The sequence below is a fragment of the Eublepharis macularius genome, chromosome 9 (genome assembly GCF_028583425.1).
Source record: "Eublepharis macularius isolate TG4126 chromosome 9, MPM_Emac_v1.0, whole genome shotgun sequence".
NCBI lineage: Eukaryota > Metazoa > Chordata > Lepidosauria > Squamata > Eublepharidae > Eublepharis > Eublepharis macularius.
This window is the reverse complement of record NC_072798.1, coordinates 22,596,095-22,619,563: the sequence shown is the minus strand read 5'-3', so window position 1 is coordinate 22,619,563 and position 23,469 is coordinate 22,596,095. Positions and strand designations below refer to the sequence as shown.

The 23,469-nt window shown below is 44.3% G+C and overlaps 1 protein-coding gene across 1 annotated transcript in view; it reads right to left on the bottom strand.

Moving 5' to 3' along the window:
* The window catches only part of LOC129336114 (sodium- and chloride-dependent betaine transporter-like), a 76,744-nt gene that overhangs the window by 18,609 nt on the left and 34,666 nt on the right, over positions 1–23,469 (bottom strand). Inside the window, exons 5-12 of the mRNA XM_054989119.1 lie at positions 19,963–20,050; positions 18,135–18,267; positions 16,257–16,391; positions 11,578–11,681; positions 10,172–10,296; positions 8,835–8,947; positions 6,401–6,538; positions 4,898–5,000 (exon numbers count right to left, since the gene is read on the bottom strand). Of these exons, the coding sequence (XP_054845094.1) occupies positions 4,898–5,000; positions 6,401–6,538; positions 8,835–8,947; positions 10,172–10,296; positions 11,578–11,681; positions 16,257–16,391; positions 18,135–18,267; positions 19,963–20,050 (939 nt within the window). The remainder of the gene's footprint in view (positions 1–4,897; positions 5,001–6,400; positions 6,539–8,834; positions 8,948–10,171; positions 10,297–11,577; positions 11,682–16,256; positions 16,392–18,134; positions 18,268–19,962; positions 20,051–23,469) is intronic.

Below are 23,469 nucleotides of genomic sequence, written 5' to 3'. Positions count from 1 at the left end.
GCACTGTTAGTTAGCTAAGTGGGAGGGGGAAAGACCTATTAGATAAAGAGAAAATGGTCTCAAAATAGCACTCTGAATAATGCTCATTTCTGGTTAGCAGGATTGTTAGAACTTTTTTTTCTTAACCTACTTCCTGCAGACACACCACATTCAGTGGTTTCACCAATTCCATTGAATGCAAATGACAATGCAACAGAAAATAATGGAACCTGACATGAATGGATTTACTGAGTCCTTGAGCAGGAAGTTGGCTGCTCAGTATTTCAAAAAAATGATGGAAAAAATTAATCAAGCTTAAGGAGTCGTCATCAGTTCAGGCAGTCAACAACACTGCTTTCCAGCTAAGAAGCTGGAGGAAGGATGTGCCACTCTGTCTCCCCATCATCCATTCAGAAGGATTATGTACATTGCTAGAGAGAAGGACCTTGAATGACTTCTTGAGCAGAGCTTTGTTTAACTAAAGGGGGGGGAGGCGTATTTGCTCTTATCCTGAACAACATCAAGCACAGAAATTGAACTGCTAACACAAAGCAACAGCCTATGCAAACCAAAGTCCTCTTTCCGACACCGATCCTTTCTCATTGCTTCAAGAAACGATGCTGATCCCATCTCCAGAATGTGCATGACATGTTATACAACTAGCTACACAGGACATTTCTTTATGAACATGCAGTAGCCACTGTTGCATGTTTCCTGACGTCCACAACCTGCAGCTTCAACATGAACTCATCTACTTCAGCTTATGGCTCTAAGGTTTTTCAGGACAACCAAAAATATCTTGGCAAAGCTGAACCACCAAAGAATGGCCAAGTGCCATGTAGGAGAGGCTGTGGCTCAGAGATAAGGCATCTACTTTGCATATAGAAGGTCCTAGGTTCAATCTCTGATACCTCCAGTTAAGAGGACTGGGTAATAGATCTTTCCGCACATGTTGGATAATGCACTTCCAATCCTCTTTATAGATCATTTGGAACAGATTTTTATGTGTGCGGAACAAAAAATCCACCTCAGACGATTGATAAAGTGCATTGAAAGTGCATTATCCAACATGTGCAGAATCACACAATGTCTTCCTAAGCACAGACAAAACTTGATCTTGATAGAGCCATGATCTGACTCATAAGCCAGCTTCATGAATTCATGTGCTCCCATCACCCTGGCCACCTGTGCTCTGCAGGATATCCCAAATGTATTTTTCGTGGTTTGATTTGCATGGTGTAAGTGTCAACGTGAGACAAGGTGCTGGAAGACCTGTAGTCAGAAGAACTCCAGCAAGTTGGTCTTCCATAAACAGGAGGTGCAGCAGGTTCCAATTTGGATAGTTGAGAAGGGGTAGTTTGACTTTTTTCTTCTCGGCTCCAGACAACCGATAAGTCATAACAGCAACATGCGTGTTGCCCCCAACAGAGATTCAGAGGCCATCTGAGCTCAGGAAAATGGCATGGGCACCCCCCACCCGCCCAATTAAACACACCGCTGCTCAAATTAGGGACTTTCAGAACTGCTTATTTCTGAAAAGAAAATGCACTGGGAATCAAACCATCTCATCTGATTGGGCCTTTGGGTTACATCGCTTATAGTGGAGGTTAGTTAACTTCAGTCCTGTGTGGTCTATTTTTTTCCTTACTAGAAAAAAAAATCAAAACATGTTCCTCAAATGTATTTTAATGGTATGATGCAAGACTGCATATCCAGTGCATTCCCAACCAGAAGTACATCCTTCCAAGCTATTCAATATTTATTTAGAGTATTTGTATACTCACTTTCTACCTCAGGATCCAAGGTGGGTGCTTAGTCACTGGTCTTAGAAGGATGTAACTCTGTTTAGGATTGCACTGCTAGGGTATCTTAATGATTAAAGCAAAAGTAATCCAGGTTAAGTGATCCCCAGTAAGATTAGTTGTAATTCCAAGAGATCTCCAGCCACCACCTGGAAGTTGGCAACTGTAGCAACCAGCAGGCACTAGGTCACTCGCCAGAAATTCACCAGTAGATGTCTGTATACCACTGCCTAACCCTGGTTTACAGAACGAGTGGCCAGTCTGTACCTCATAGCTATACTCTTTTAAAGCTGTTGAAGTCAGTGGTCGGCACCTTAGGCTTGCACTGCAAACAATGTAAAAACAATGCTTAATTTTATACCACAGTTCAAGCATTCAAAGGACCCTAGTTTCATTATCTTTGAAACCGTTGGCAGACTGAACTGATTAAGACACAACTGGTTAAGAGTAACAAAATATTAACCAAACTAACAAATTGGATAGGTAAGGGGAAAAAATAAATCTAGCTGCCTTGCTAGTTGAGTGGATTGTAGATGGAAAGATCTAAGAATATCATTCTGCAGACAGACAAGGAAAACCCTCTTTTAAAAGAAGGCATTCCTCCTACAGTCCTGTCTAGTCAGAGCTTGCTGCCCCCTGCAGGATCTTTTTCTCTTCTTTGTACACAAGACATTGCTTGCTCTAACAGTAACAGGGATCCTAGATCCCCGGGATCCCCTCCTCCACCCCTCCACCCCCCACTACCACTCACTAGGCCAGTGGTTGGGAAAGGCGGGGGAATAAGCCTCCCGAGTGTGCTCCCGGGGCGCTGCTATGACATCAGTCCTGGGAGTGATGTCATTGTACTGCCCCAGGAGTGCTCCCGCAATTTGCAGCAGGACAAAGTAGCATCATCCTGGGAAGATATCCAGAAAGGTGTCTGCCCCCTCCTTACTGGGAGGGTAAGGGGACCTGGCGGCAACCCTAAACAGTAACCCCTTACAACAACAGACCTGAAATACAGATCCAAGTTATTATCCCCTATATTTCACACAGGGGACTGTGGGGATAGCAACAACCCTAAGGCCACCATGTGAATTTTGTGGTAAGGTGAACTGTGAGGCCTTCTTGGTTCAGGGCTCTCACTATCCACTCTCATGCTGTACCACCTCACTGTCTCTGGATTGCTCTGCATGAGGGTGCTCGTGCAAGAAAGATGCAGCTGTTTATTTAAACATACATGAGACAAGTCAGGGTCTCCGTCCAAGGCCACCACTAAGGTTGCCCTGAGCATCCTTTTGCCCAACATCAACCGTCGTTATCTACTGTCTTTAACCCAATTTCTTTCCAATAGGAGGGAAGTCACTGAGGTTGCAATGGGAACTGTTAATCTTAAAGGTATGCATGCTGTAGCTTTTTTTAAAAAAGTCTGCTGCATATGCAATACTTATTGCAGCATCTGCCTTCCAAACTCATTGTATGCCAGTCAGAGTTTTTAGAAGCAGCACTTTCCCCCCTTCCCCAGTCCCACAAGGCTCTTCCCTTTGACAACTGCAGCAGCAAGCAAGCAATCAGGGTGGAAACTACAGTGATCCTTTCATGGAAATAAAGCTATATTCAGGGAATCCTCCAATCTTTGTAAGGACGATGGCTTTGACAGGCAGCGAGAAAGCTGCCAGGCCATGGGTGGCATCCTCAGGGCTGGCAACAGGGAAGCCTGGAACATGTGTCTTTTATTCACGACACTCGCTGTAATGCTTTGGAGGTGTAAGCAAAGAGGATCCAGGTTGCCAACCCGCAGACTGGGGGATGAGGAGAGAGGGAAACAGGATTTTCTGGGGTTGGGAGGCATTAACCTACCCAGTATTTTATTACCTTGTATGCTTCATTTTTCAAGGCAGGCAGACAAGGTGGGGTAAAAGTAAAAAAAAACACCTACCAAATGGAAATCACCAGGGCTTTTTTTCTGGGAAAAGTGGTGGTGGAACTCAGTGGGGTGCCCTCGGAGAAAATGGTCACATGGCTGGTGGCCACGCCCCCTGATCTCCAGACAGAGGGGAGTTGAGATGGCATGGAGGGCAATCTAAACTCCCCTCTGTCTGGAGATCAGGGGGCGGGGCCACCAGCCATGTGACCATTTTCAAGAGGTGCCAGAACTCCGTTCCACCGCATTCCTGCTGAAAAAAAGCCCTGAAGATCACACATTTCAGTTCTGCAGAAATGCATCGGCTTGCACACAGCCGGCCAAGGGATCCTTCTTGATCATTTCCAGCTGCTACATCCCATTAGAAAAGAGCTATGAATTCTTGACCTGTCTTGCTGAAGTCCCTCTTTTGCATAAGTAATTGCAGCAGATGCCAGCAATTACTTAAGGGATGGGAGATGAACCTCTGAAGTTGTCTTAGCCTGTCAAACCACTGATCCAAACTGACAGTAGCTATCAGGCAGCAAAAGGTCTTTCCAGCACCTGCTACCTGGGACCTTTTAACAGGAGATGCCAGAAACTAATTAGAAGATCTCTTGCCTGCCAAGCGTATGCCTGGCCAGTGAGCCATGATGACCCCTCCCTGTATTATCATCATCCTTAACCCAGTGCTCAAAAAAAGTTTTCGTAAAGATACCGTCACAATTTAAGAATCCCTAAATAACAGTCATCATTACTATCAGCTTTAGGGATCCCTCCATAGGAATTGCAAAGGAGCCCTTGTGAGTTCAACTTGGAACAGCATAACTGCTTTTAGCAAAGTGCAGGAGATCTTGATCACAGATCTCACATGTCTCATTTAGTTTGGTCCTAATTTTCATCCTAGGAGACTCACCCTTACAAAGCATGTGTGATCATTTCACATATTTCTTTTATATTTACACCTAAAAATGTATCATATGAATGAGATAAACAAGTGTTTGGAAATGTGCATCATGCAACTACATGGATCAGAGAGCCAGGAATGGCTGCAGCTCTCGGGTGAGTAGCAAACATGGGTTTGTTGGCATGTAAAGTGCTGAATGGTCCTTGTTCTCAGTTTCTTAGGCAACTCTACTAGATGAACAAACGGGCACATAGTACAGTTCTAGTCTCTTTGGAAGGATGTTTATACCAACTTCCTTTTTCATGTTGTGCTTTGTGTTTCACTTACCATAAACCCATCCAATGCAAATGACTTCAAAGATCGCCAGGAAAAGAAGGCACGTGCCACTGGCTGCATAATAATCAAACAGCTGGAAAATGTACATTCCACCCTACAACAGGAATGGGAGGGGGGAGAAACAGTAAGAAGGCCACTTGCAAAGAACCACACACAAGCCTGGAATTTGGTCAAGAAAACTGAACTGTATATAAGTTTAACAGGCACAGAAGAACATGTCTGGCAAGAACATTTTCCCCCCTAGGAGAAAAATACCAACTTACCATGGCACTGGTGTTTACAGAATTGCTTACAACTTATTATTCTTCCTTTCTGGCATTTCAAACTATACCTACACATATTTTCATCTTCACTACTGTTATCTTTGTAAATGAAGAGGGACTCGGTGGTCCACTCACTTAGCCTCTCCCTCCCACCCCACCCCATCCTGCTAAGATCACCAGCCATTTTATACATGGATTTTATTTATCAGTCCAGCCACACCACACAGCAGGGTATATAAAGTTTGCAAACAGTCAGGGTCGGAGGCTAAACTAGAATGAGGCCTGGAGAGCTTTTCACTGGGCCTTAACTAAAGAGAGGCCTCTACCTCCTCCTAGTTAGGTTGTCCTCCTTTCCCAAGCTGCTAGCTCTGCTCACACCTCCAAGAAGATCCTCCTCAATTCTTCTCCAAGCCGGGTTTAAATAAGCCCCAGCAGGCTTTGGACCAATCTGGCCACGCACCCTGGTACAACCTCCCACAGAAACTCTACCGTGGGCAAATTACCATGACAACATCTTAGTGACATGGTGTTACCATAGCAGTAACACTAGCAACAGTCCTCTCCCTAGGGTTGCCAGAGAGTCTGGAAAGGAGACTGGAGGTAGGGAAGACACCACAGAAACCATAGAGTTTCCTTTGATTCTTAGAAAGTTTCCCCAGAAGTGATGTCACACTGTCAGCCCACTGGCAATTTTTTTTGTTCATTTCCACCACCACCCCGCCCCTGCCAATCCAAAGAGCAGTGGGGAGAGCAAGTTGCTGGCAGGAGCTCTCCATAGCTGGAGACCTCGCAACCCTTTTTCCAGCAACTCTGGCTTGTTTGGCTTGTCTGAGACTGTCCCGTTTGCCAGCCCAGAACCAGTGAGTGAATACCTAGAAGCCTTGTGTGTGAGGCTTACTGAGTTATTGGTACAATGAATAGCAAATATCTTACACAGACACCAAGTGATTTCTTTTAAAGCTATCTCCCAAATATCCCCCAAAGGTGAAAATAAGAACAAAACAGAGAGATAGAGATTTACCTTGAACAAGTATCAGAAAATAAAGAATGTTCCTTGAGAGACTGGAGGGAGGCAGAGCATATGTAATCAATATGACAGCTTCTACTGAACATTTATGTGAATTTTCTTTTCAAAGCTGGAGAGCTGCTTTGAGTATCTTTCATATAATGCACCTGACACAGACTTCACCATAGCCGTTCTCGTTCCCCTCCCATAGGCCCAGCTTCTCACCTCAGTAACCAGCAGCAAGCCAAGAAGGTAGCAGATCACAGCAATGCCTAGGATCAGCAGCTCTCTCCGGCCCTTTTTGCGAAAGATTTCTGGGAACATGTCCACAATGGCTGTCACCAAGCTCTCAACACAGACAAACTGTGGAAGAAATCATATCAGGGAAGAGGACAGGCTTCAGAGTTGTTCTTTCTCAGCCCTGCACTCCAGCTTTTATTATCTTGCATGCTTCCTGGCAGTGAGGGCCTTTTCAGACAACCATTTTAGTACTTGGTAGTGACAGGTGAAAAAGCCTCACCAGAGTTCATTCCAGATCATATCTTCCTGTAGCAATCCATTCAGATGTGACTGCCAGAATATGGAGCAGTTCAATTGCGGTACAGCATTGCAAGCAAAACTTTTCAAGCCATATATGGGGAGGGGCTGTGGTTCAGTGGTAATAGTTTTCCACTAATAGGGATCTTTGAGAAATTTAATCTCTTGGTTTGGAACTGCTCAAAAATTTGTGAGTTGCCCCAGCACACATAGAGCTATTTCGTGATTGGCTGCATCTCCACTACCACCACCAACTTAGGCCACCATTTTATGGTGGTATCCACCACCTGTTTGCAAAATTCCTAAGTGTTCACAGGATCCGCAATTTTGATCCATCCCACGCTAACCGTTATAATACACCAACTATTTCTGAAGTGCATATAATGCAGACTAGACATGGGCACGAACGGGGGGAAAATTCCAAACACCCTGTTCATTGTTCGTTGCCATCCACGAACAACAAACAACGAACAGAACCGAACATGTCCCCTTAACAAACGTGTTTGGTGTTCGTGTTTGTGGCCCTTTAAAGATCCCTTTAAACTATCAGCTGGCAGGTGGGATTCCCCCTTGCCCCCTGTCAGCTGATAGTTTAAATGGCCCTTTCCTGCCACGTGCAAGGGGCAGGGCCCTTTAAACACTCCACAACCCCCAGCCCCCACTCCCCTGCCCCACCCCAGCGCCGCTGGGCTGCTGCTGCCGGGTGCAAGAGGGACAGAGAGATTCTTTCCATCTTTCTGACAGCGGGCAGAGCCAGCGCCGCCTCCTTTGCTGTCATTTTCTCTTCACAGTGGCAAAAACTACTGCCTGTTGGAAGCGACTTTCAGGGGTTACAAAACTGACTTTCCCAACGTCCAATACCCACCAAATTTGTAGGGGACATAGACTTCACTGTCCTCTGAAGACCCCCCAAGTTTCATAGAGATTGCAGCCCAGGAAAGGTATGGTCCATGGGTCCCCCCCTTTGCTGTCTATTTCTCTTCTAAGTGGCAAAAACTGGACTGTCTGCTGGAAGCTGAAGGGTTAAAGCCAGAAGGAAAGCCAGAAGGAGTTCAGACAGAGTTCAATCCTTGCCATTGCTAGGGGAATTGATTGAAGGCGCCTGAGTGTCTGGCTTCCCGAACAGCGGCCAGAACGCAACAAACGAGGCTTGCGATGACCACCTGTTCGTTTGGAATGGAGACTCACAAACGGCCAGTTTGTGAACAGACAAACTGGCTGTTCGTGGGGTTTTTTTGTTCATATTGCTGTTCGTGCCCATGTCTAATGCAGACCAAACTCCTTATTCTCCACAATAGAGAAGTCTGCATGGGTCTATTTCACTGGTTCAGTTCCCATACTGCAGTGGGTTTTTTTTGTGATCCTCTGCACCAGATTTGCTGCAATGAGTAGTCACTCCGGCCACTATGCAGCTTTCCCCCAGTTTTCTTGGGAGCACTTATGTCATGACTTTTTTAAAAAATCCGTTTCGTGGTAGGCTGTTTCCCCATGCATACCCTTTATTCCATTTTTGGTGTTCCACTCTCTTCCCACCCTCTCCTGCCCCCTGCCAGCCCACTGCATTGTGATTGGCTACTCTAATCTAGCCAGCCACTCCCTTTTCCCTCCTTTCCATTCTTCCCCCCTCCCCTCTTTCCTCTTTTTAAAAATGTATTTGTAAGTCCAGCACGAGATCGATGAATCATTGGTTTGAAAGCAGGCAGGGGGAAGTTCTCTTTTTATTCTTTTTGCTTTGGTACTGGCAGGAATATTGTAAAGGGGGCTAAATGTCTGGGTATCAGAAATAACCAAGTTTTAGATTCTCTTTTTATCCCATGGTGGAGAAACAGATGCTTGGGGGCAATAGGGAAGGAGGCAGGAATAGAGCTTTGCAGCATTCATCGCTGCTCCGATGAGAAGTGTGAACGGCCACATACAAGCCAATTCCATGCCTTTCAGCTTAACTTCATGGAAAGTGAAGAGTTATGTCCCCGGTGCAGAAGGGGCTTATGTTTCCAACTTATATAACTGATTGATTTTTATAATGTATTCATACAGAACCACCTATTCATGGCATTTATAGCTGTGAAAGACAGAATACTCAACCTGGAGTTATATGGAAGGCGATATTCTCTTTGCATACCTGACTGTCCAGCCCCAAGAAGATCAGCATAAGGAAGAATAAGCAGGCCCAGAGCTGAGATATGGGCATCATGGTTACCGCTTTGGGGTAGGCAATGAATGCTAGGCCAGGGCCTGCAAGTCAAACAAAAATGGGTGAACAGATGCTCCACTATCAACCAATACCTTATAGCATGCAAACTGGACACATGTATTTTAAACCTGTCATGTACATTATGTTGAACAGGGTGTATATTGTGTGCCATCAAGTCATTTCTGATTTATGGTGTCCCTAATGAATGAAAGACTTCCAAAACATTCCATCATGCCCAGATCTTGTAAACTGGAGGGTGTGGCTTCCTTTATTGAGTCAAGCTGAACAGGATAAAGAACTTTATTTTTTTCCCATCCAAATCCTCTTCCCCAGACTTTCCTGTGGATCTTTTTTAAAGCACACACTTTTCTTTTTAGTGCAACTTAGGCTTTTCATCTTTTTTCCCAACAAACTTGGATTACCAAGGATGTTGAACATACCTCCAGATAAACCCAATTAGGATCAAGGTGCAAAAATTCCTCAAGAATCATCATGCTTAAGGGTCAGGTAGACACCAGAAAATCTGTCTAGGTCCATATCCCATCTCCAACACTACCCTGGCTTTTTCAAAGGAAGCCCACAGGACAATAGCCCTTTTTAGATGATACAATAATACATATTGGGAGCCTACTAAAGGAAGTACGTGTTATCCCTGAATGCTTCTGATATTTGCAGTCACAAGTTCATGTGAATAGGAAAACATGCATATTTTCCATGCATGTTCTGCTTTGGTACATGCAGAAAAGAACCCTAGTTGTTTGTGTACATTAGAGCTGTATGTACATGGTAAATCTGTGTATTGCAATATTTACATGAAATGGCAACCACAAATATGAGCAGCATCTTGGGTAGGACACGGTCCTGCTGTTGGGCTTCTGGCACATGTGTTTGTGATGTCTGAAAAGCATTAACTAAGAAGCGTTCCATGCAGAAACCCATACTTGATCAGTCGGTGATGATGGGGATTACCTCATGGGGAGTCCACTACTGTAAAATAGTACAGAATAGAAAACATTCTGAGAATAGGACAAGAGGCTGGAGCAAACTCAGTCTTGGCTCACAAAACTGCCATGGAGGCATTTGCCGTCTATTAAACATGCAGAGGGCAAAGAAGAGATTCAGACTGTCAACAATTTTCACATCAGAGAGGATTTTTTCCATCAGCATCCCCGACAATTTTTTTGAGTCTGCTCAGGGTTATTGGCAGGTTCCTAAAAAGTCAACCCAATTTATCACTGTCCTTGTTGCAGTCCCCACAAGTGTACCTGATTCAGCCACTTCCGAGATGGAGATTCCCTGTTCTTGCGCCATGAAGCCCAATACGGAGAAAATGGCAAAGCCAGCCACAAAACTAGTGGCACTGTTTAGGAAGCAAAGCATAAAGCAGTCCCTGTTGAGGAAAACCCAGACATGGTGAGCAAAAGGGAGAAAACAGTGCTCATTGTTGCAGATTTGGTTGTCCTTTACAGGGGTGTTGCTGTTTAGTTTCCTAGCATGTGTGCTTATCAGTGTCTCCTGTGGTTCTTCTCTGCTAGTATAAAAATCAGTAAGTTAGAACAGTGGTATTCATGCTGTGGCTCATGGGGAGCCACAATGGTAGTTATCAGTCACCAACCAAAAGTCACATTTACTTTCATTCCTGGCACAACATCTACAACTCAGGGAGGTTCACAGCTTGCTGGTTCTTCTGGAGGCGGCTGTCTCAAGGTGGGAACACCTGTCAACCACAAGCCCCACTGAGAAAGGGCCTTACTCGCTTTTCTGAAACATTGGGCAGGTGCTGTGTTGAGGAACAGTGCTCAGAAGAGCCACAAGCAATATGTCAAAGAGCCACATGTGGCTCCCAAGCCATGGAGTATCACTATGTTAGTGGAAGTGATAAAGCTTACAATAAGGAAAACCCATTGTCTCCAACAAGCAATTTCCAGTTGCACAAGGCATAGCGCTAGCATTAGCATGCTGGTATAAATGTTTGTTTGCACATCTGGAGAGTGAAGTTGGAGAATATATTTTTGAAAGTGGGAAGTGTTACATACACGATTCCTGCCATGTCTAGGGCTTGAACAACAATCTTTGCATTAACGGCACACCAACTCCACTGAATTGCACTTTCTTGGATACACCCCAAGACAACCTCAGGCAGTGGAATTGCATATATCCTTTAAAGGGGAATGATCTTACACTTAGGACTTGTGGCCCATGTACCAAAAAGATTGCTGCTAATTGTAAAGCACATGCTTCGAAAAAAGGACAACAGAACAGGACAAAACTCCATATGGTTATGGTTACTACAGCCTGTACAGAAAGGGAAAATGAAATATCTTCTTAGCAGAATGCCTTTACCAGACTAATGGAGACCATTACTATTTGGCAGAAACATCTTGGCATAGAGGAAGAGGACATTGATTTTATCCTAGGGGACAATTAAATTATTTGGACAAAGCAAAAGAAATCACTACGACCAGGGGGGAAATAATGAGAAAAACATTGATGGGTAGTTAATTATATAAAATATTCCCATTGTAGCATTTGAGTTAACTAGATGAACAACTGCATACTGCACAATGCAGACTTCTACAGGAATGAAAGGGGTATACTGAGGCAATGAGTTCCAAGGATTTCATTATCAGGTGCATGGGGACGCCCTGCATAATTCAAGAGCCATACTTACCTGTAGCAATTGTTGTTGTATTTGTTATAGCTGCCCAAGGCTGTTAGGCATCCCTGGCAGATAGCATAAGAGAAGAAGATCTGCGTGCCTGCATCCATCCATACCTAGAGCAAGAAAAGGATGAGGATTTCCAGATACAGTTCTGAAAGTCAACCATTACGGCTCTGGAAACTGCGCCTCATTTATGACTCCAATCCCAAATCCTAAATCCAGATCAGTTGCCTTGACTGACTTTATTTCTTTACTGGCAATGCTCTCATAAAAGCAACTTGTGTAAGAGAGCGGGGAAGGGCTGAATAAAACTCTTTTGCTTAAAATCATGCACAGTGATTGAAATGGCTAAACACCCATTCATCATGCAGTGCAGGGAGAAGGAGGATCTCACAGGGCTGTTATAAGGCTTGCGGCAGTGACATAAAGGAACAGATAAGGAAGATACTACACAAAGTACAAGTGGGGAAGCCATAAGGACTTGTGGGAGGGATCGCATCATTTCCCACTGTATCCTATCCCCCCACACTATTTCCTCTTTCTCTCCTCCTAAATAGCCCCATATATGTACCCTCCCTACTTCCTTCTCTCCTTCCTACTCACCAACCAACCTTTCTTTTCTGTGCCCACCCCCAGTCTTCAGTTTTATTCATCATCTATTTTCTTCATTTATACCCCACCGTTCTCCTCAACTGGGACCCAAAACAGCTTACATCATTCTCCTCTCCTCCAATTTATCCTCACAACAATGTTGAGAGGTAAGTTAGGCTAAGATAGAGTGACAGGTCCAAGGTCACGCAGCAAGCTTCCATGGCACAGCATGAATTAGAACCTGGGTCTCCCAGATCCCAGTCTGACACTCTAACCACCACATCATACTAGGTCTCAGCCTTCCCTCCTTTCCTCTCCCTGGCTAGGAAAAGTATGGTGAAGTTGCAAAAGTTGTGTGGTAGCAAGTCACTCAAATGAGTTGTGTGGTACCCACTGCTGGGTGCAGCCAAGTCATACAAGTTGGGTGGAGGTTGGCTTGGCCCCAGGCATCAATGCATTTGGCAGCTACCTCCACACATGGGTGAATTATGCATATTGCATGGAAGCAAGTTGTCTGGTAGTTGCTGCTGGCCCTGGTCATGATGAGTCTTCCCTCTAGGGAGGGATGAAGGGGAGCAAGGGTGGACTGGGAGGCCAAAATAGCCCTGGAAAAGGCCTTCCCCTCTTCTTCTGCCTTTTACTGATAGAAACAAAGGTTTGAAGGCTGAAAATATTGTTATGGTTGCTTAGCAGCGGCCGCTATGACCACTGAGATCTCAGAGGGCATTAATTTATTAAAGACAGTTCTCTTTATTAAAGGCTGCTTTTCTTATTTCAGGGATTTTTTAAATCCTAATGTATTTTCTTTTTAGATTTCAGATTTTTCTTTTGTAAACTTTTTTGCAGGTTTGTACAAACATCTTTCTTGTCTGTTCATGGCTCCAGTCTCCAGATTTAAGTATCCATAGATTGTCCATGTTGAGAATTAGATATATTGATTATGATGATCTGATTATTAGAGTTCAGCATCTTGCAAAACAACCACACAGAGGGTGCACAACAATCCCAGAGAATCTTTGTATTCTGCCACATGTAAGAAAATATGAGAGCCCTATAGAATCAAGCCAAAGATCCGTTTAGTCCAGTTTCCCATAGTGCCGATATCCCTGGAAGACTTACAAGCAGAATACAGACGAAAAGGCCTCCCAGCTATGTGCCCCACCACCACCACCGCAATTTTTATTTAGAGGTACACAGCCTCTGAATATGGAGGTTCCATTTCTATCATGGTTAACAGCCAAGAACAAATCTACCCTCCACGAATTTGACTAAACCTTTTTAAAGCCAGCAGCCCCTGTTGATCACTTGGCCTCCCATTTGGAGAAGCTGAGACTGGCACGTGTTTGGCAGTCTTTGCAATGTCTAGCCTCCAAAATCAGCCCTCCTAACGTGCAGGAACTCCTCAGTTTAGAAGTGCTTTAGGTCATGATGAGCCATAGAGAAAATGAACAACCATGAATTCTCCGTAATGTCTATTCTGCAGTGAGGAATAAAAGCATGAAAAGCATTTTTTAAAATTAATCTTATAACAGGGAATCTCAAACCTACAACAAGAAACAGATTCTATTATGGCCAGGTTAATAGAATCAGAAATGTTCTTGTGATATATTTGAGATATTTCTTACCATGCATAGCAGATACTATAACAATACTTTTTAAAAAGGAGGCTCTTTTTTGCCAGGAACTCCAGTCTCTGGGGAAATTCCGACGTTATCCATGAGGAGCTCAGGCCAGCTCCTAGTAAATCAGAAGAGACGTTATCTTTCTCTTTCTTAATCATTCTCACTTAGGGCTCAGCAAAACCATCTGTCAGGTGCTGAATATTTAATAGAGGCAGCCGCTTCTGCTGTGCTTCATGTGGTTGTGACCGAGCATGTCCATGCTTTAAAATGCTCCGGCAAACAGCGGTGGTCATGCTCCAGTGAGATCCCTGCTGCCCTTTAAAAGAGCTGTTGCCTTTAAGGTGGGATGCTAGAATGTGCTTTGGGAAGAACGCAGTTACCTGGGTGGCCTACAGATTCCGGTCCAGCATCCAGCCATCTCGGTCTCGAATACTGAGAGCCAGTGTGGTGTAGTGGTTAAAGTGTCAGACTAGGATCTGGGAGGCCCAAGTTCGAATCCCCATTCTGACATGAAAGCTTGCTGGGTGACGTTGGGCCAGTCACACACTCTTATCCTAACCTACCATCACACGGTTGTTGCGAGAATAAAATGGAGGAGAGAATACTGTAAGCCAATTTGAGTCCCTATTGGGGAGAAAGGTGAAGTATAAATGAAGGAAAGAAAATTATACATACATATACACATAACAACAACATTCTATTCATATACCGCCCTTCAGGCCAACTTAACATCCACTCAGAGCAGTTTACAAAGTGTGTTATTTTATGTGTGTGTGTGTGTGTGTGTAATTTTCTTTACTTATTGTGTTCAGTGATAAAATTCCATATGATTATTGTAATCCTGATTCATAGTTTTCTTCTCTCTACTACCAACAGGGCATGGGGAAAGAAATCTTGCACCTGTCTTCATGTTGCTCTGCCTATAGCATTTTGAACACATGCCTTATACTGAGTAACACCATTAGTCTATCAAGGTCTCAAATGTTCATATGTGTGACAGAACCCTAAGATTCAATATGGCTTCAATATGGCTTCTTGGACCCCTGGGGCTTACATGAGAATAACACTTTATCCTCCATTCCAAATTAGGGCTACCTGGCCAACTTAATCCTTTTTTGATGAAGGTCAACCGGCTTGGGCCAGATCCCCTTTTTGTCATATTAGTGCAGAGCCATTAAAATGGCGGGACCATCCTCTAATAATTTCCTGATTGGTGGAAATAGTCTCTGACATCAGAGACAGAGCTTTACTTGGGATTGGTTAGACTTGCTAGTCAATCTCACCAAGGAGGCTGGCTTAGGTCAGACTTCATAGCCCATAAATACCTGGGAGTTTGTCCCCACTTTGGAACATCTGGAGACCCAGGACCGATAGGCCAAGGGTTAAGGTGTAAGGTTGTTCCCAGCAAAGAAAGTCACTTTCCCCCTTTCCTAAATGTAACAATATCTTAGAAGGTCCTGAGCTAAGACACAAGAGCTACAAACATAGGGGCCGTTTCCACACGGCTTACCTTGTTCTGGAAAACAGTGAAATCTCACATGAAATCACACGAGAAGACGCTGTTATCGCGCGAGAAGACACTGTTATCGTGCGAGAAGATGCGATAACAGCATCTTCTCACACGATTTCGCTCGAGATTTTGCAGTTTTCCGGAACAAGGTAAGCCGTGTGGAAACAGCCAGGGAAAAAATAAGGAAGGGAACCAAAGTGGTATAATAATGGGTGACTTGGATTGGAGGGCAACAAAATCACAGGCCACTTTGCCTTGTATCTGTTCCGGGTAAACTGCTGAAAGCTAGTATTTAAGAGAATTATTAAGCGCATAGGGCATAGTCTTAACAGATGAAAAATCAGTGTGGCTTCTGTAAAGAGAAGTTCTGCCTCTGTGTGAAACAAGATGCCAGCCTAGAAGGACTACTGATTGATCTCGCACTGATGATTTTATGAGAGGACTTTCTCAACCTGCCCACAGAGATTCTTTTAACTAAGGAATGGACCTGATGCATGAAAAGTACATGATCTTATGCTGAATAACAGCTCGTCATTACAGAATGACTTGAATGTATGAAAGACCATTGAATACCACAACCTGTTTCCTGCCGTCACCTTAAATGCAATGTTTTTTGGGTAGAGTCAGAGATATTAATGAGGAAGTATGGAGTAACCTAAGTGATAAGAAAGCCAGGAGGGGGCATACATACTTGAGTCAGCTGGCCCGTTAATTTGTGTTCAGTTTTTTAAAAAAATTCCTAATACAATGGATTTTTAACATTTAATAAATGTGTCATATTATCCTTAATTATTTCAGAAATGTTGTGTTTCATGGAAGCTATCATATCGATAGGCATTATTAGGTCAGGCTTTGATGTTGTTTCCTACCCACTTTGATCCCTAACATCATTGGGAGCGAAATCTGATCTTGTGAAATATCCATCCACCACAATCTTCCTCATCTGATCAGAATCTATAACTCACCTGAGGATCTGCAAGTCTAGAAATGTCTGGCATCAAATAGAACATGATCCCTTCTGTGGCACCTGGCAGGGTGACTCCTCGAATCAGTAGAATAATAAGCATCACGTAAGGAAACGTGGCAGTGAAGTAGACCACCTGCAAGCAAGTGAAACTCTGAAGTATCTCAAAAGCTCACCATGAAGCAGGTTTAAATAAACATGAAAAATAGAGGGTGGCTACATCCTATGGGCTACCAGTTGCCCATAGCAGAAGACAACCAACCCATTCAGCTAAACAAGTTGCACTATAGACAACCACATTCCTAAGACTTAACAGTGCTTCAGTTTTCTTAAGAGGAGACAGTGATTTCTGCTGATTCCCCCCTCCCACTGCAGAACCGCAATATGCTGTGCTTGAGGGTCTGCGGACACACACGTAACAAAATTAGGGGGGATGCAGCAGAAGAGGGAAGGAGGCAGAAATCACTCCCTCCCCTCACTTTGACGAAAACTGAAGAGGATTTCTGTGTTCTTAACTGCATCGTTCATTGCAGGCTTGTATCAAACAACTTCACTTGTCTAAGTCTGAAGAGTTCTCCTAGTCTAAGAAGGCTTCCGCCAACAGATGAGACTCTTCCCTTCTGTCGTAAGAAGGCTCCTTAGGCTGGAGGAAAGCTTTGAATTTGGCTGAGAGGGGTGGAAGAATTCAAGTCACTGCCTGGGTAGGAAAGATGCGTGTTGTACTTCTGTCTCTTGCCTTGACCTACATAGCACAAGCAGAAAATGTGCCGGAAGGTGCACAGCTACTCCACTGTGCGGGCTGAGAATCAGAGTTATATATAGGTTGTGTACAGGCAATGGATTTTCAAGGATATGGAAACAAGCCTGTAGAGTTGCCATTTTGCCCATACTGCACACAGTTCATTTTTGTGTCCCACCACATTTACCTGTTAAGTCACTCTTCTGGCTGAACCCTGGAAAGGTTGAAACTAGCTCACAATAGTGCGACTATCACCACTGCGAGAAGTGTGGGTGTATTGCGGTATGACTGTCACCAGCAACTATTGGAGGGTGTCAGTGACAAACTATTACCACTTTGGGAACAGTCTTGATTTTTTAAAATCTTCCTGCTACAGTCTCCAATCAAGCAAGTTTTTGAAAAAACAGAGTTAATAATTATAACAGCAATGTTATATTTATATAATGCATTTCTGTTAATAAAATACTTCACATACTTTAACTCAATGATAACAACAACAACAACTGTGCTTATATGCCACTCTTCTAGACAGATTAGCGCCTCACCCAGAGCAGTGAACAAGTTAGTGTTATTATTATCCCCACAATACAGCTGGGGCTTCGAGGAATGGCTTACCAATGGCCACCTACTGAGCTCATGGAAGTAGTGGGATTTGAACCAGTAGAGTGCTGATTCGTAGCCAAACCACTTAACCACTGTACTATAGCAGCTCTCTGTATAAGCCTAACTACATAAGCCTAACTACAGCCCTGTAATGGAGGTCAGTATTATTTTCATTACATTGTAAATGGGCTGACAGTGCAGAGCTATCGTGAACAAGGCAGAGGTGAACTCGGGTGAAATGGAAATTTGCCACCAAAAAAATAAAACAGGAGTCTAGTGGCACCTTAAAGACTAGCAGAATTTATTCCAGCATCAGCTTCTGTAAGCACTCCTTCACAAAAGCTTATACTGGAAAAAAATTGCTAGTCTTTAAGCTACCACTGGACTCCTGTTCTATCTTGCTGCTGTTTGTTTCTGGGTATACTCACACCAAAGCTCGGTTTGACCTGTACCCTCTGTTGCCTCCTCAACACAGAGAAGCCAAAGGGATAAATCAATACATTTTAGGAATTAAAAAGCACAAAGATTTGCTCCTACTTTGCCTGTGGACTTGACTCCTTTCCAGATGCAGAAGTAACAGATGATCCAGGCAAGCAAGAGGCAGAGGGCCAGTTCCCACCGGATGGTGCCCAGGTTATGTATTCCATCGGTTATTCTCAAAGCTCGCTTCCTGCCAGAGCAGATAAAGGGACGGGATGGTTTATGCTCCAGTCTGATTTTTGCATGCTAGACCATGTCAGTGCTTTCCTAATTATCTTCACCTACACCCCATCACATATTAGACTTAGATCCCATCACTTCTATTGTGCCTGTGCTAAATTACTTGCTCGCAGCCTTTCCATTTGTCCTCTGTGCTCCCTTCTCACCAAAAAACATCCCTCCTTTTGCTATAGAAAAGAGCAAGAGTCCAGTAGCACCTATAAGACTAACAACATTTGTGATGAGGTATGAGCTTTCGTGAGTTACAACTCACTTCTTCAGATACTTCACTTCTTCTCCTTTTGCTATGTGAGCTTTGTCCACTTTTGGACAAAGCAGTGCTTTCATCTGGGTTAGCCTTTAAGCTATGTACAAGTATTGACTCAGAACCGATTGAAACATTGCAGCTGAGGCTGGCAATAAAAATAGCTGAAATACTAAATTACTTCTGCGTAGGTCCCCCCCCCCCCCACCCCCAGGACTGGGAATGTTATTTCTATGGACAGAGCTGGAGAGATAAAAATCAATGAAAAGTAAATGTACAGATAATATTATCTTAACGAACAGTTTTAGATGTATTTATCATACATACGTCTGTGATATATGTACACACATATTACATATTACAAAACACAAAGACTCTCTCTCTGTGTATGCGCGTGCGGGCGTACACGCATACTTATGCATGTGTAGTCAAGGAGGATATTATTAGGTACCCAGAACAGTGTCATTATTCTCAAAAGGCACACAACAAACAGCAGTCAGCATATACTTCTTTCACCATTCTGAGTTTTAATTTAAGTTTTATAAAGTGTTTTCATCTCTGGTACAGAGAGGAAAACCTCATTTTATTCTCCAAGACGTGGTAAACAGCAGTCCAGAAATTCTGCTGCAGCAGAGCTACCAACACCATCCCACCATCACACGAACCTGATATTTCACCATCGCCTTTGTATTCGCAAGACAATGAACCAACCCTAATATGGGGGTTGCAACATATTCAGCATCTGGATAAGGCCTTCATGCCCCTTTATTAGTAGCAAAGTCTGAAAAAGACCTGTGTGCCTAAATGACAGGTGTTTAGTTCTTCTTCTATGAAAATATATAAAGGGGTGAATGTGGGGTGCGAATATGCGGAATGGCAGACTCATATATGAGGAAGGGTAAAGATCCTGCCTCAGGTGGCCAGAATGGGGTGCAGTGCAGGGCTGGCCAGTTTTAGACTACATTCGCCGTTTCCTAGTCTCCAGTCTCAACAGCTCCAGTCTCTTGTTGTGCAGGGCCTTGGGTACAACCTGCAAACCATTCATTGCCTGGCAACATCTTAGAGGCATTCCTTCTGCCAAGGCAGGGGGCACGGAAGGCTCATGTAGCACAGGAGGAAGAGCAGGGGGAGTTTGCTGCTGTGGGAGGATTTAGCCTTTTCATCTTGGACAACAAAACGGCTGAGGAATATGGATGAACATATCACTGCACAATCTCTGATCTTCCCTTGTATCCCCCATCGATACAGGCAACCCTCTGAATAAACCCATATGGTTACCATATGCCTTGGTTTGCAAAATGTAACCCTTGAGCTTCCTCTTGTTTTTAGCATGGTAGTGGCCAAAAGCATCTTCTCGGTGAACTGTAGAAAATAAAGGGATCTGAAAATCAGAATACGTACTCCCAGAACTCGATGACTGAGGAGGTAGCATTAGCTGGCATCGTTCCATCCTCCCAACTGGAGCTGTTCAGAAAGTCCACACAGTGCTCTGCGAAAGAGGAGAAATAAGCAGACACTCTCTTAAATCATCCATCTTTCCTTTGACTGGAGTGCTCCTCCTAGCCCAGGAACTGCTGCAGTTCCAAGATGGATGTGCCAGATCTTTATTTTATATGGGATCCAGATGTCTGTGGAATGCAGGTTATAAGTCAAGAATGCCAACTGCAGTAATCCCAAAGCATCCGATCTCAGCTTCTTTCCCCCGTCACTCATTCACTGCATTGGCTTCGCAGACCTCCCAGTCCAACCTCACACACACACACACACACACACACACACAAGCTCTTGAATGCTCTTTTATCTGTTAAACTACTAGAATGTGGGGAGAAGACACAAAAGTATTCTAAGAGAAGATGGTAATATACTAAAAGAAAACACAAAGAGGAAAAGGAAGAGAAAGACTAGGAAGTAAATGATAATACACACATTAGGCTTGCTTCCACATGGCAAGGAGTCTCCCATTGTGTTTCCACCATGGCTGTGAATGCAAAGGCACGCACATGGGTATGGGGGCCTCCTCATGGGAGATTTCTGCACTTATTCCCAATCAGCCTCTTGTAACAACTACTTTCTCGGCATTTTCCCTGGCGTGCCCCTGAAGGGCTTAAAAAAAAATCAAGAATTGCTGTAGCACTATAGCAATTACCAGTTTGTTTTGGTGGTGGTAGAGAATGCCCTCAAGTCATAGCTGACTTATGGCAACCCCTGGTGGGGTTTTCATGGCAAGAGATTAACAGAGGTGGTTTGCCATTGCCTGCCTCTGCCACCCTGGTCTTCACTGGAGGTCTCCCATCCAATTACTAACCAAGGCTAATCCTGCTTAGCTTCTGATGAGATCAGGCTCAGCTGGGCTATCCAGGTCAGGGCATCAGTTTGTTTTACACCCTCAAAAAGCCTACTGATGGTGCAGCAGTCAAAATGGTGGCTGAAGACATTGACAGCAAAACCAAAAAAATTAGCACCAGTGTGAGCTGGATCTTTGCAGGGCAAGAAACCATGTGCCATTTTGACCAGACACCATGATAACACACTCGGATTGTGCTCAAATCTGAGGAAAACAGGGTGGAAGAAGAGTGAACCAAGGATGGGTAAAGGACGATAGGAGCACAAAGTCTTGTAGATGCTCCCCCCACCCCCAAGGCTGCAGCTTGGAAGCAAAAGAGGAGAAAAATCCTCATGTGGAAGCAGTCTTAAATAACTTATTCTCTAACAGGGCAAGATTCGGGTCCAGTAGCACTTTCAAATGAAATGAAATCCTGCCCTTAAGTTATATTTGACTTATGGCCACTCCTGGTGGGGGTTTCATGGCAAAAGACTAACAGAGGTGATTTGCCATTGCCTGCCTCTGGAACCCTGGTCTTCGTTAGAGGTCTCCCATCCAATTACTAACCAAGGCTGACCCTGCTTAGCTTCTGAGATCCGGCTCTCCTGGGCTATCCAGGTCAGGAGCACTTTAAAGACCAACTAGATTTCCAGGGTATGAGCTTTTGAGACCCAGAACTCCCACTCTCAAATGCTCATATCCTGGAAATCTAGTTGGTCCTTAAGGTGCTACTGGACCCGTATGTTGCTCTTCTATGGCTATCCACCCAAAATTATTCTCTAGCATCTTCTAAAGAAATTCCTTTGTTTATGGTAAATAGAAGTCTTGTTAAAGACTAACATTTTTTTTCCTAATATAAGTTTTCATGGACTGGAAGGCTACATTTTATCAGATCACGGATGCTGTGAGTGGATGTCTCAGTTTGTAGAGATATGGCAGGGCCTTCCTGAGGGAGCATCCAGAGAAGACTGCCATCAAGAGAATCAGAGAACCTGATTTTTTTAGAAACTGACATAAGGAAAAGAAAGAGAAAGAACTATGTTGCTAGCTCTCATGTCGGTGTGTGGAGAGGAAAAAAGGGGGAAATGGGTAGCAGAGCACAGCAGAAGACTAAAGGATGTGCACAGGTCAGGGAGCGCTTCTGTAGAACTGCCTGGCAGCTCCAGGGGCCTGTGGCCTCTGAACAGAATGAAACAAACCAAAGACTGGCTGAACAAAGGCACAATTCACAGCCCACTGTGTGGGACTTAAGTCTCTTCAGCAGCATGAAAGCAAGAGGGAGGCAGGGAGCCTGTGCTCCATTTGATTACACTGTGGAAGGGGAAATGGTGCGGCATTCTTATCCAGGCAGTTCCTGAATTCTGGGGCCGTGATTCAGCTCTCAAAGAGGTTGTCCACACAGTCAGGAATCAGGCAGGGGACACAAAGGGGTTAAGAATAGAAGTAGACTTTATTACTAGCAACAGGACTGTCTACGCCATGTCTGGCTGTGCAGGGAAGCAGTAAGAGAGAAGAGATGCTCAGTTTATTGTGTACCAGGTGTGTAGCCCCTGTCAAAAAAGAAAAGCACTACTAGGTGTTGCCCTGGAGAGTAATTAAAAGCACTGAAATCATGTTAAGAATCCCTTTACACAAGAAACTTCCATCCTAAGTGGAAGGACACTGATGGCTGAACAAGAATTAGGCCAGAGAGCGACAAGAAGGGGTAGACAGACACTGCCAATCTCCGTTACATTCAAGCAACGTTCCATTTTGTCCCCCAAACCACTGGGAGAGGTCACCTGGAGATCTGGGCTGACGGGCTACCAGTATGCAGATTGATACTCAGCTTTATCTCATGCTTCCAGCAGATCCCAGAGATTTGTCTAAACTTTGGGGTATATAAGGGCTAACAAGCTGAAACTTAATCCCAACAAAATGGAGGTGCTACTGGTGGGAGGAGGGTCTGACTCAGGAACTGGAATATCTTTTGTTCTGGATGGGGTTGCACTCCCCCTAAAAGAGCAGGTTCATAGCTTGAGGGTGCTCCTGGACCCGGGACTCCTGTTGGATAAACACAAACCCCTTGCAGTGACTGGCCAGGGTGCCTTTAATCAGATTCAGCTAGTGAGCCTGCTGTTATCCTTCCTAGGGGCAAGATTTGGCCACTGTGGTGCTTGCTCTTGAAAATCTAGGTTAGATGGAAGACTGTCTGGAAGCTACAGTCAATACAGAATACTGCAGCCAGAATGTTGACTGGAATAGGTCGCAGGGACATCACTCTACACTGGCTCCCAATTTGTTTCCAGGCCCAATTCAAGGTATGGGCATTGACCCTTAAAGCCCTATATGGTTTGGGGCCAGCATAAGTTAAAGACCATATGGACCTATCCCTCCACCCTAGCCAACGTTAGAGGACTTGCTTTGGGTGTCCCTGCCATCTGGGGCTAGCTGAGTGGCAACCTGAGAAAGGGCTTTCTTGTCTGTGGAACCACATCTTTGGAACTCCTTCCCCAAGGAGATTAATCTGTCTTCTTCCCCAAGGAGATTAATCTGTCTCCCTCTGTTGTTATTTTCTGCTCATGGGTGAACACTTTTTTGTCTTC